This window comes from Artemia franciscana, chromosome 2 (assembly GCF_032884065.1).
Source record: "Artemia franciscana chromosome 2, ASM3288406v1, whole genome shotgun sequence".
Taxonomy (NCBI): Eukaryota; Metazoa; Arthropoda; class Branchiopoda; order Anostraca; family Artemiidae; genus Artemia; species Artemia franciscana.
In genome coordinates, this window is record NC_088864.1 from 22,784,617 (window position 1) to 22,799,007 (window position 14,391).

General features: G+C 37.3%; 2 protein-coding genes across 2 annotated transcripts in view; one reads left to right on the plus strand and one right to left on the minus strand.

Moving 5' to 3' along the window:
* The window catches only part of LOC136034625 (rab-like protein 3), a 34,360-nt gene extending 31,526 nt beyond the window's left edge, over nt 1-2,834 (plus strand). The window contains exon 5 of the mRNA XM_065715926.1: nt 2,580-2,834. Within this exon, the coding sequence (XP_065571998.1) occupies nt 2,580-2,834 (255 nt within the window). The remainder of the gene's footprint in view (nt 1-2,579) is intronic.
* Nucleotides 2,835-4,613: 1,779 nt separating this feature from the next.
* The window catches only part of LOC136034633 (uncharacterized), a 45,906-nt gene continuing 36,128 nt past the window's right edge, over nt 4,614-14,391 (minus strand). The window contains exon 8 of the mRNA XM_065715938.1: nt 4,614-4,952. Coding sequence (XP_065572010.1) covers nt 4,727-4,952 — 226 coding nt within the window. The 3' untranslated portion in view covers nt 4,614-4,726. The remainder of the gene's footprint in view (nt 4,953-14,391) is intronic.

A 14,391-nucleotide genomic window follows, 5' to 3' on the forward strand; every position in this document is an offset into this window, starting at 1 on the left:
AAATTAAAAGGTATATTACTTTTTTCTGTCTAATTTCTGTCTTATTAGCAAAATTAATCAGGGACTGCATATTTTATTATATATCCCTACAGTTTAATTACCTGCCAATATTTGAATTAACTTACCCACACATATATAGGTAATGTTTCTGGAGAAATTCTGCCTATTCAATTATTCACTTCCTTCCGGATATTTCACCTTTTGCTTACATATGCCTATGCCTGCTTATTCAGAGAATTCCTAGTTACAAATGGCTAAGTCTACAACCAAAATTCGTATATCTATAAAAAGCCGGTCTTTCATTCTATTTGAAAGCCAGTAAGGATACAAAATATAAAAAGCTGGCGGAGAGAATTAGAGCTTTTCATTTACCACTACTACTAACAGCTCATTGTAGCAAAAGCCGCGTGAGGCCAAGACAGCTATGCACGCTCCTCTTCCATTCCAATCTGTTCTCTAATCCAAGCAAAAAGATTTCATGGTGCTAGTGGTTTGAACTCGTTTGTTCCAGTGCCATTTTGTTGGTAACAACGGTATAAGCCAGCTTTGTGTCACCTGTAGCAACCATTTTCTTTAAAATGGTCGGCGCCTTCAACCCCCGCAAGCTTGCTTTAATGAGGTCATATTCCCCATTTTGTTTTTTTCTTTTTGTTTATTTGTATTTTTCCTATTTATACTGTCTTCTTCCATTCTCACATTCTCCCGCCTTCTTCTATTCAAACTATTCTGCTCAGACTGAATCTCAGGCAATGACTACCTAATATTGAAAAATTAGAATAGGCAATCTTTTCTGCTATAATTTTTTGTGGAGTCGTGTTGGGTATCTTTAACAATACCCACAGAGAGGTCTGAACTCACACCTAGTTGTTTTGTAAGCGAGCATCACACCCAGCAGTACTATGGTAGCTCCTTTATAAGTATATTCATAATAAATAAGTATATACATAAACTGAACGCTGCATATGAGACTACATGGATTTTTCTAGGCTTGTATAGCTTATTGAACCCTAAGTTTGATAATAAGGACTAGGACATTTTTTAAACCGTTTAAGACCGGCCTATGGAATTTTAGAACTATGTCAACACTGTCAAAAACCGAATAAGCTCTCCGTGAATGCGAGAAGTCTTAAGTTGACATAGTTTAAACTCGGAAGCAAGATGGAAGGCTGCGGTGAAAAGAGAATCAGTGCTGACCCCACGGTGTTTGAAGTCCTATACAGCGACAAAAACTGAGAGTATTATTTTGCCAGAGTTGCATCAAAATTAAGTCAAAAAGCTACAAGCACCATGTGTTCATGGAAACCGGTCAATGAAAACATTCTGTATGCAAAATTTGCATCTAACCACGCTAAATTGTCGTTGGTCTTGTGCTTTGCACCCACAAATGATGCAGATGACACCATTGAAGATCGGTTCTACGATAACCTCCAATTAGTGATTGATTCGACCCCCCCCCCTGCAAGACGTCATCTGTGTCACAGGAGACCTTAGTGCAAAAGTTGGTCAAGACAGATCCTAGTGCCCTGAAGTGATAGTAAATCACGAATTTGGCAGTATAAACGAAAATGGTGGTCGACTTGTCTGATTTGTCATAGGTAACGATTTGCTGATCGGTGAAACGGTCTTTCAACATAAAAAACAATCATAAATACACTTGGACATCCACGGATAGAACCACCAATTGACCATTGACCACTGACTAATTGACCACTTCCTGATTCGCCGGAGACGGCAGACGAGCTTAAAAGACGCTTGAAGTTCTAGAATTGCCGAAGTGGATTCAGATCAAGAACTGGTAGTTGTGACACAGAAATTGAAACTGAAGTCATACAGTCGGAAACAGAAGACGCACACACTCAGAAGTTTTGACGTAGACCAGCTAATCATTCATTTACACATTGCGGTCATCTGTTCGGATTTAGCAATCCGTGTAAAGATTCTTTCCGTTTTCGTGTTTGAAAAACTCTCTAGCTTTCCGCAACGATTTGATCAAATTCGGCAAGGTTTTTAAATGGATAAAAACATGACTATGGAAGATCAAAATCTTGTTGTTTTAGACTGAATTTCTATCTCTTTTTGTCTTCTGTGCCTCCTTCGAAATATAAGGACTAAACCGAGAGACCAATAATATTCTTTTAAAACTTATCCTCACCCACGTTGATGCATTTTTTCGCGTGTATGTCCACAATATGTAAAGGAACCATAAGTGACAAGGGAGTCGGATCTTCGTTTGGTACAAGAGTAAAAAGTAAGTAAGTATGATGGTACTAAACCCTCAAGGTCCAAACCGGCGGTGCTGATCTCCGTTTCGTGAACCTTCAGCCAGAAAGTGCAATGGTGGGCTGGGGGCCAACCATCCTCTGCTTTCGCACACCTTTCCTGCTTACCTTACCCAGATTTCTCCAGGTACCCATTTAGAGCCGTGTCGACTCTGGCTGAACTTAGAGGGCCACGCTACTGACCCCTGTCCCTAACCGAATAACTGGCCACGCCAGGGATCAAACCCATGCCCCTCGGACAAAGGATCCCCAACACAGCGCACCAACCGCTTAGCCAGGACGGTTTCGTTTTGCATAAAGCTGCGCAATAAATTCGAAGCCATCGATGACCTCCCAGAAGACGTCGAGAAAGCCCGGGAGATGATTCGCAAAAACTATACATATATGGCCCAAGAAACCCTCTGGTTCAGAAAACCGGTTAAGCAGCAGTGGATATCCACAGAGACCTGGGATCTCATATCAAGTCTTAAGAAACTGAAGCCGAACTCTCTGGGGGAAAATAGTCAATTAATATCGATCAAGAGCTTGGCGTACAAAGAAGCTGATAAAAAGTAAAGAGAAGTGTCACCACCTTACCAAATATATAGTAGGTTGCATAAATGCATAAAGCATGAAGAAGGAAGGCTCTTGGCAGACGTGGAAGAACAAAGCGATGTACTAGTTATGTTTAAACTCTGTTAAATCTCACCGCGCCTGTAGTAACGCCTGATAAACCACATCAGCCTATCTTTAATCTGAGCATCAGTCACGACAAGCCAACAGCTGACGAGATACTGTCAGCAGCTAATAAACTGAAAAATAGGAGGGCTCCCGAATCAGACGGCATTTCAGCGGAAATGATCAAATCCAGCCTGGGACGAGTCTCGGCTATATGGTTATCTTTTATCTCACTCCTGTAGCAGACTGAAAGGTTCTTCAAAGGATCGGAGAACAGGAACCATAGTCAAACTCTTCAAGAAAGGAGATTTAAAAGAATTCGGCAACTACAAAAGCTTTTCTTGACCATAATACTAGGAAGAATCCAAACTGCCTTTGGTATCCACTTGCGTAAAGAGCAATATGGATTACCGCCAAGACGATCCTGTTCCGACCTTATCTTTACTCTGCGCACGATGTCAGAGGAATCTAATAAATGAAAACAATGCTTGTATATCATGTTCGTGGACTTCGAGAAAGCGTTTGATCTCTGTTTGATCTTTGATCTTTACTCTGTGTACAATGCTGGAGGAATCTAATGAACGGACACAACGCTTGTATATCATCTTCGTGGACTTCGAGAAAGCGGTTGATTCAATGGATTGTCCCGTCTAATAGCTGCCAGGTACGAAGAGACGGAATGCCGTGTTAAAACCTCTGATGGCACCATGCGCTACTTCAAAGTGATGACTGGTTGACTTGCTTGACTGGCGTCAATCAATGCTATGACCTGTCATCTTTTCTCTTCGTTCTTGTGGAAGACTACATCTTTAGAAAGATAAACGGACATGGAATCCGAATTACTAGAAAGCTTCTCTAGAACGTCGATTTTGCCGATGATGTAGAGCTGATAGAAGCGATAGCTTCTATCAGGCGATAGCTTCAGGAATTCCTACATAAAAAAAGCGAATAAAGCTCAACTGTTCGGATTACACTTCAACGCTCCAAAGACTAAAGCTATTTCAATTAGGAGTTCACCCATGGGAATCTAACTAGGAGATAAAGACATCGAACAGGTAACAGACTTCAAGTACTTAGGCGGTTGAGTAATTTCCAGTCGTTATTCTGAAAAAAGAATGACGCACCAGAATAGCCCTAGCCAACGCATCATTTCAGAGACTTATTCCAGTCTGGAAATCCACAGTATACTCACGAAAGCTGAAATTCAGACTATTTCAGAGCAATGTTTTGTCTGTTCTGAGTTACACGGAATGCCTAAAGCTAACTGCGGGACAAACTCTTGTCGCATTTGAATATAATTGTCTTCGCCAGATCCTAAAGATCATCTGGAGAGACCATGTCAGCAATGACGAAATCTGAACTTGTACATGCCAACCAGACATCTCCTCTTCTGTGAGGCAACGAAGATGGCAATACCTTGGATATATGCTCCATATGCCAGGTCATAGACTTCCTAAAATGCTCCTCCGCCGGCGACCGGAAGGCACCCGTCACCGAGTAAGACCAAAGAAAAAACTCCGTAGAACGTATGAATGTGACGGAAGAGCCCTCCAGACGAGTTTCATCGCAGAGTGGGAGGGCATCTACGCAGTGGCCCATTTAAGAGAAGATTGGAGGCTACTCACTGACGTCCTGTGTGCCTCTGAAGGTACTGGAGGAAGTAAGGTAAGGTCTAGGAACTTTATAATGAATATAATATAGTAAAATAATGAATTATATAAAATTTTGTTGTATAATAAAGAGTAGGATCATTCCTGGCTACTTCGAACACCTGCTAAAGGTGAAATTTACTAAAGGACTTGAGATCCTTCAGCAGATCCTTGGGTACCTTTGCCAATTCCTCCCCTAGCTTTTCGGTCCTTCCTCTTTTTATAACCAGCTCTTTCTCTTTTTGGGATCCACCTTTCCGGGTCTGGAACGTACTTTGGGTCATAGTTCTTAGGAAGACGGTTCCATCGCTTCCTCGGTTTCCGTTTCCTTTTGTTTTTAATCAGATCTAAGCCAGGCGTTGTTGCACTGAAAGAGGTAAAAATTTATCTGTAAATTAGATTTCCGTCGCAATCAGAATACTGATATTGGTAATGGATCGTTTTTCGGAGATAAAAAAAAATTCTAACTCCATAATTTTTACAAAATTTTCTTAGCGTAAAAACAAGGAAGCAATAGGGAAACTGCAGGCGCAAAAACAATTCAAAATTCAATTTAGTTACTAATAAATCTTTACAATTATCTTTACGAACCATTAATTATCTTTACGAACCATTTGGAATCACAAGCAATTCATCGAAAGTCACTTATTTTAAATGATTAATAAAAAAAGAAACAAAGAAAAAACAAGTGCGAAACTAACTGACCCATACGCCCGTAAATAGTAGACAGGTAAGGAGGGGAATGGTGCCTCTCAACAATTTCTTCCTTTTAATTCTAATTTGTTTCCTATTTGTTCCATAGATTTCCAGCCCTTTTCATTTAATTCACCTGTCTTTTTATTCTTATTCAAATTACCCCCCTCTCCCTGGAAATATGTTCCAAAGTACGTGCCTGACAGCCTGTGGCATATCCTGAGCTTAGCTTTCAGGGAAGTTCACAACAACAGCGGGAATGCAAAATCATATTTCAAATAACAGACGATATCAGACAGCAAGAAAGCTTTATCTCGCTGCAAACGAGTACCATACTGATCGCAACACTTACTATATATATCATACCAGACCTATTTAATAGCATTTGCAGAAGAAGATGAATTGTTACACTTCTCCAAGGGGAAAAGTTTGATAGAGAAGTTTTTTTCCAAGGGGAAAAAGAGACCCCTTCTTTCACTTCCATTGGTGGGCAGCATTTCTTAACGCAAATCAAATTCAATACAGACAGGCTACAGCTGTTAACGAAGTTGCTTATGATGACTGAGCCCCTTAAAAAAAACTTGAAGCGTTCTTAAATACTGTGTTCAATAGAGGTGAGTCGCTGGTTGATGGCGAAGTTGGTCCAAATTACCATTAATTCAAACTATTTTTAGTTGATATAAAAAACAACTACAAATCCATAAAAAATTTTATACCAAGACTTTTTCGGAAGTGGGAAGTGCATATTCTATACGAATCAAAATCAATGCGAGAACTTATTCCCCTTAAGCCAGTGAGCAGCATCTTATTCACGAACCGCAAGCAATGTTCAACCAGCTCTTCGCTCATTTCTTGCGCAAGAATAACCTTGTTCTTTTATTAACCTATTTGAATTTCTAATTTATTCTTTGAATTTGTACTTTTACTAAAGAATTTTTTAATTCTTTTATTATATTTGTATGAGGAACGCATCATCCGAGGATCTTGTTCTGCTACTTTTATCTTCGAATCTGATACTTGCAGTAGAATAGCGTTAAAGTAGACTTTCCGCCAATTAGATTTTTGCTTAAATGTTAGCGAAACACGTTTTTACCACCTTCAGCAAGGGTTATGAATTATTCTTTTATATGTCGAAACAGTGTTTGTGCCAGTGCACTTCAATCAATTATTCGTGAGATCTACCGAGTTCCAAATCCATCTCCTGGCAAAAGAAACCAGTTACCAAAGCGAACGAAAATCTAAAGAGATTCGTGCATATGCCAAAGCAGTATTTGTGCCAGATCATTTCAACCAATTGTCCGGGAGATCTACCGAGTTCCAGACCCATTTCCCGGCAAAAGAAAGAAGACACCGAAAAGACAAAAAAGCTAGAGACTAAATTCAAGTAACACTTTAATACTTTGTGGCCTTTCCTAGTTTGTTTTCGTTTTTTTATGAAAACAACGTAAAATGAAATGTGAAATGAATCATGAAAATGAGTTCAATTGAAATTCTACTCAAACTTGAGATACAGCTATCGATTTCCTACCGAGAATTCCTCATGGTTTTAGAGATTATATGAAAAGAATAGTGAAAATATCTGTCACCCATTTTCAGTCAGTGGTATACGCGCATGCTCTGGGTAATTCTAAAGTTTGACAGTTTTTATGTTGTCTGTTAGAAGGCATTATGGAGCTTTAATTAATAAGTAGCTGTTGTTAGTAGAGCACTTTGCAAAATGTTGGTTCATTTACTTCCTCTCCTTGCGATTTAAGATACGCCCTCAGGATGCTATGTGGTAATAAAATGGGTGCAGAAACTACAGATGAAAAATATATTCTTCCCTTACGTGGAACAGCTAAGTTTTATTCATCATTATTTATGTTTAAATAGTAGCATTGATTATCGTCAAAATGCTTTATTGCAATGTTTGTGATTTAATATGATTGGACACTCGACTATAGCATAATCCTAGGTTAGACACCCTCAGTCTAACTTGGAAGTCTTTTTTCTCTATCCGTCATGCTGGATCAGAGAATCAAGTCTTCCAAAGGAGCTAATAGCAGAAGAAAAGATAGAGCTTCATGGAGTTTTGCAGACCTTTATTTTTTTACTGAGTATGTCACAGCTTGGGTATTTTCTCTCGAGTGATTTCTTATTCATTTTTTTTTGGGGGGGGGGGGGGGTCGGAATGAGAAAACCGTGATAAATGGAAAAGATAGATTTAGTGGTTATAGTTGTGGTTTTATACCAGGTTGATGAAAGATTGAGCCACGCCACTTCCCTATATATTATTTCTGTTCTCTTCGATTATTTTTTATTATTAGTTTTTCCCTTTTGATCTATATTAAGCATTAATTTCAAGTTTGTTTGTTTTTTTCTTTTTTCATAAGGGCTCTGTAGCTCTTAACAAGTTTTTTTTTCACGTGGTTGACGTTTGTTTGTTTATTTTGAGTAAAACAATTTTGAAACAAGTAATAAGTATTAAAGTTTACTTTAATGCTTGTTACTAGTATTATCCCATTTTGTTCTCTAAGACGTAACTCTTCATGGCTTCGCAAAACTTAAAATGTAATCATTGGATAGATAGATAGATACATGTTTATTTACAACAAGAATTAAACCATATAAACAAACAACGCAAATGCCTAATGGCATACTTAAGCGCGTGATATATAAAAAAAAAAAAGAAAAAACTCACAACGAAAAATATTACGAGAGACCAGGAACATGATTTCTGAATAACTTCAGAAATTGGTTTCTATCATTACATTTTCTCACAGCTATTGGGATTAAATTCCAAACTTTTGGACCAATATGACGCGAACTAAATCCCGATCGCACCGTTGGCCTAGTTTCAAAAGAGAAATCAGAACTATGAGATCTTGGGTAATTATGGAATTGTGAATTTGTCTGGAATAATCTTGGGAAATTTAGTGAAAGTTGTCCAAAAATTTGTAGTGGCAAATATTAGAAATGGCAATAAAATGATGTTGATGAACAGAGAAGAAACCAGAAGATCCATAAAGATGGCTGACTGAGAATCTATTATTAATATTAAAAATTAATCTAAGGGCTTTATTTTGTAGAATTTGAAGAGGTTTAAACGTTTAAGGAAAAGTGGATGCCCAAACAGAAACACAATAAAGAAAATATGGACTAACAAAATAAAAATATATTGTCTTTAAAATATCCCTTGGGGGAAAAAGGCGTAAACGAGAAAGAATGCCGTTATTTCGCGAGATTTTAGAGACATTGTTTTCACATGTTCGCGGAAAGACAGATTTTCATCTGTCAAATAAATACAAGATATTTAAATTGATCTACACGTTTTAGTACCCTATCATTCAGATAAAGAGAAAACTGTTCTGCTTTCTGAGAACCAGATCAAGAAAACAGCAAATATTGACATTTCTTCTCAGTTAACGAAAGTAAATTTCTGGCGTAGCGATCCCCTGCAGATAAAAGTGTGTTATTGATATTAGGAAAAAATATGGATAAGTCAGCATGGGATGCGAAAATAACGACATCATCTGAAAACATTACAATTTTACAAAGCTGTAATTCCTCGGGGAAATCATTTATAAACAGGAGCAAGGTCGGTCCAAGGACCGACCTTTATATTGGGACAAATATATGGTTTGATTAGTCCCAAGAAAGCCCTGCTCATGTCTGTTACGTTTTCCAAAGAATTGTCTTCTGAAGTACGATGGTTCTGGAGAAAAACAGAAGTACGGTGGTTCTGGAGTACAGGAGAAAAACCGAGTTCCGGGATGGGCAGTTGCCCCCCTTTCCCATAGCAAATTACGCCCCTGGTTTTCTTTAGTTGTTTCGGCTACTTATTTCTTTTTGCTTATGCGCCTTTTCTTCATCTATTCTCTACTTAAAGTAAATTTTCCGGGTTTCTTAAATACCAGACTTGTTCACGACTAGTGCTGCTCCAAAAAGGTAATTTGCAAAAGAAAATCTACTTGTTGCAAAATGAGGGAAATAGGCTAAAGAGATGATTGGATCACATAAAAATGATATAAGCAATTTAGATTTGACTAAACATTCCAACTCTCTTTCTCAAACAACAGAAACCATTTGTTCATTCGCATGGAAATTTTGAGCAATAGTGCTTCTTTTAAGTTACAAAAATTATATGACACCGAAGTTCCTTTCTCCGCCGCTTCGTTTCACAAAATAACAACGTAACTGAACAAGAGCCAAACTCCCACCTAACATGGGGTGATCTTGGGTCATTACTAGTATCAAAGAAGCATAACTTTGTTGAATCTTCAATACATCTGTTAACGCTAAATTAACTATCAAAACACATTCGTATCAGTTCTGAGAAAGTAATTAGCCTTTTGATGTTGTTATCTTTTCTTTTCAGAACTGTACCAATGCCAAATCCCTAGCACCAGGAAGCAGCTCCCGTGTCAAGTTATCACGCTTCTTTGATAAAGTGATAGAACGGCGATATTTCCCTTCAAGCAAGAATCCTTTCCAAAAAAGATTGAGCAATTTAGGTCTCTAATTGTTTATATTTTCATTTTGTTTTCATAAAAGAAATTCTTTAAAAAAACAAGAAAGACATTTCACCACCTTTCGAACCAGCAAGATGATCTGGAAAAGTAGAATACCGAACTACGACTGCTATAATCTCGTGGCAGCATTAACCTTCCTGAAACTGACAACTGAAAAACGCTCCTACTCTATCTAACTGTCTTTAAAGCTTCTGATTTGACTATCAAAGAAATACCAAACGATTTTTGGCGGGTTTTACACCCTAGCCTAATCTGAGGTGTCCTGTCGGACTCTCTCCTCGGTACGTTCTAATTAGTGTCCTAGATAGTATGGTATCTTAACCAAGGTAAATTCGATGTAGGAAAAGAAAACAGTAATGGCTAAAGACTGCTGCAATTTTGTAAGTATGGAAATCTAGTTATAATCAAGACAGTTTTTGGTCATAAAATGGCTCATAAGTTAACATGGAATTCACATGTTGTTAAGATAGCTAAACCTACTGAATACGTTATTGTAAACCGTAGACTGGCAGGATCAATACAAGATAATTAGGGGATATACGAGTGCTGTTACTGATGTTAAAAGTAAAGATCCTCATCAAGTAGTGTCTAGGGTTAGTTTAAAGCTGAAACTTAGGAAGGTGAACTTTCTTCCGGGAAGCTATGACGTTGATAGACTCCAGTGTGAAAATAAGAGAAAAAATGTCCAGAAACGGTGGAATACTAAACTGGAGAGTTTGAAATTTGATAATGTAGAAGACAAAAATGTGTGTAGGGGGGGGGGTTCAAACCTCCTACCCCCTCCCCCCTTCAGATACGGCCTTGGAAGATGGGTGGAATAATTCTAGGAAAATAGTTTGTAAAGTTGTTGATGGTGTCATAGGGAAGAAAGTTAGAGAGATGAGTATTTATTTGTTGTTTTTTTAAGGCTTCATTTAATAAAACAAATTACCTTTAATAAATTGGGAGCAGGCTTATTCGAAAGAAAATTTGACATTCTAGTGACTCTTTTAAATAGTGAAAAAGATGCGACCGTAGTAAATTGGTGTTTTCTGCCATTTTGCGGCAAAAACGATATTTTGCCTGAAGAGGGCCATCAGACTATCGACTAAAACTTGATCGCCTGTGTATTTTGAACAGTCAAAAAGGAATATATTTATCCTAAGCTTCAGAGACAGTAATGCCGCACAGTGGCGCATTCTTTCGTAAAGACATTTCGTAGACATTCGAAGACGGGCAATATACACATTTATTTTCAAGATTCATTAAACTGAGTTCATACATCTAAGGCTTGGTAAAATTATGTACGGTCATATTGTGCATCCATTATAGTGGAGGAGCGCACCGGAAGCCTCAAAAAGCTCTGTGAGCCTTCAGATGAGGATAGAACGAGGTTAGGGGAGGGGATGGAAATTAACATCTGATCTCCCTTCATACTCAAAAATATTTGCACACAAAGGCTTTAAAATAGAGCTGATAGCTGTGGAATAATAGCTTCCGTTTTGTTGCAGAAAAAAAAAACAAAAAAACAGGACAATATCAAACATTATAACATATGCTTACCGGCACACAAGGTGGAGAGATTACATAGGTGGACATGATGAGCACCGCCAAACAAATTTTCTCAGGAGGGGGGAGGCAAGTGCAACAGAAGATTTTTTTGACAGAATTTACATAGGAATGTTACTACTGTTCCTATTTGTAGACATGTTTGCCCAGACCCTCTCCCTCTCTTAATAAATATTTGGAGAGGCACGGTTTGCAGGGATGATTATCATTCTCGAAGTACTGTCATACGAATATAACTTCAAATTGAAATAAAAAGTAAGGCATTGAAATCCCTATTATCAAAGATCTACAGGAACCGATCTTAAAAGACAAAAAGATCGCTGTTTTGCAGGAGTAAGAGTGATATATCTCTTTTACTTCACACCTGAAAGACCGCAGAGAGACAATTTTTATTGTAATTATATTTTAGTTAGGCTTTCAGAAGGATTTTACAGCGCAACACAAGATGGCGTTAGAAAAGCATTCCTTACCACACCAGAAAGTTGAGTGCCAAAACATATTTTGGCTTTTTTTTATTATTTTTTAGATATTACATTCCGATAATTTGAACTGATTTAGTTCTCCATTCGTAAGAAGAAAAAAAACTCAAAATGATAATCAGTAAAGTTATATATCCAAACTTGCTCATCTTGCAGAAAAAACTTTCTTCGAAAGAAAACTATGTGAGCCCTTCCAACGCTTGGCAGACAAATAAATAACCATGTTGGCTTAACTTGAATTATTTTGTCAAGGACAGTTTTTGTTTTTATATTGTTTTCTTTTCAAACCCCTATTCCTATTTTGTTACCCCTTGTTTACGTCACATTTTTCGGTTTTGTGGACGATTTCTTTCCAACCTTTTCAACAGGGTGCAATTCATAATAAACATAATAAATCAAAAATTTAGGGGAAAATATATACTCAAATATTTAATTTTTACACTGAATCCAAATACAAACGCTTAAAAATACTAGAGTTGGTCCCAAAAAGTGATTTGCACAAGAAAGCTCGCTTGTTTTTTGAAAGCCTGCTTGACTTTGGATTTTTTTTTTGAGACGATCGAGTCTCCAAAAAAATCATATACGTGAATTCGCTATGACTGAGTATTTCAATCCCCCTTTTCAAACACTAAAAATTGCCTATTTACTTGAAAAAAAAAAATTTGATAACTAGTACACCTTTAATTTAACAAAAAAAGTTAGAGTAATGTAACAAAGTTTGATTTGACAAAAAGTGAAGAGTGCATAGCTACCCCTTTGAAATGCGATAATTTTGCTCGTTATAAGTTTTAATTGGTCTTTACCTATGTACAAGAAACTCCGCTTTATATCAATCTTCGATCCATCCTTAATTAAATAGCCTTTTGATGTCGTTAGCTTTTCTTTTACAGAACTGCATCAATACTAAATCACTACCAACAAGAAGCTTTCCCTTCAAGCAAGAATTATTTCCGAAAGAGATTAAATAATTTAGATCTTTAATTGTTTATACATTCAATTTTTTTATAAAAGAAGTTCTTCAAAAAAAAGAAGAGAAAACATATTTCACCATCTGTCGAACCAACGGGACGATCTGAAAAGAGTAATAATTGTTAAAATAATGAACGATGAGAACTATAATCACATCACAGCATCAAGGCCGGCAACTGACGCCGGCCAGCAACTGACTTCATCGGAGCCTCTCTGAAGTTTGTGATTTGCCCATGTCCTAAGAAAATACCAAAATATTTTAGGCCATTTTGACAACGGCACCCAAGCCTAATCTTAGGCATTCTACCCCTCTCTTACTTTACAAATTCTAACTAGTACAACTGTCGAAGGATTGCGTTTTTCACGCCTGCTGATGCTATTTTTAAACCACCTAAACCTCTTTTTAATTGCGCACCCACTGAATGGGCTCGAACATCGTTCGAAAAGATTAGCGTTTGGGACATTATCATTTTACTCATTAAGCTTTAAATTATTATGGGGGAACAAAGAACAATTCCTATGTCTCATACATAACACTTTACAACAGTTTTTTTTTGGGGGGGGGGACAAGGCCGTATCCAGGATTTTGCAGCCCCCCAGAGGGGGCTGCAAAAGGATTTTTTGGGGGGAGTACAAAAAAAACTTTACAAACCCATCAAAATATTTTATATTCATTTTCCTTACGTCTTCACGTGTCGGACAAACATTTCGGGTGAGGGAGTTAAACATCATTAAGCTTTAGGCCAAAAAGGACGTATTAACAGTTTCACTGAAAAATACACTAAATGTACTTTTCTTTCTTCAGTACACACGATTCTGTGCCGTATTTAGACACATTTGGAAGCGTCCATACACAACAAATGGACACCTTCTTCTGCGAAATTTAAAAAATACACAGTTTCCCACTATTTAATTTCTAGGCAAAGACTGTGCTTCAAATTAAAACCTCCTCCCAGCCAGAATCAAATCCTGAATACGGTCAGTGCTTTGAGCAGTAACAATATGACCCTTCAACGTCCTAACCAACCAATCAATATTTTTCACTTTCAAGCTCATGGTCCAATGGTAAAAAAAAGGAATCAGTTAAGCGCTCTATTTTCAACTATTCCTAATTAATCTTGAACCAACTTTTTAAAGCTTGTTTGGTTTCGAATGGCAAAATAAATGAATTCATGTGAACGAATCAAACTGTTAATTTCTACAATGGGACCTAAAAAAAATGAAATAAAGTGGTTTTTTGTCCGTTTTAGACCATAGCTGTACCCACGGACAGCTATGAAGACGTAGAAGTAAATTTGTTTACAAACTGAGTGAGAGAAGAGGCAAGTAACATACTAGACAAAAAGTCCAGCTCTTTGTATAGCTAAAAGACCAGCAAAATGTATTTAAGCAAAAATAATTCTTATCCTCAAAACCGAACAAAGCCGCTTAAAAAGCATTGGAACTTATGTAAAAATATTTATATAAGATAAGACAGAGATTAAAAAAACTCACTAGTCCTCGTGTTATACTGAAGAAAAAACAACACAATGGAAAAAAACGTAGGAGGTTAGCGAGTCAGGAATATTGATTTTTGTGACTCAATCCACACGAAATAAAGGGTCTT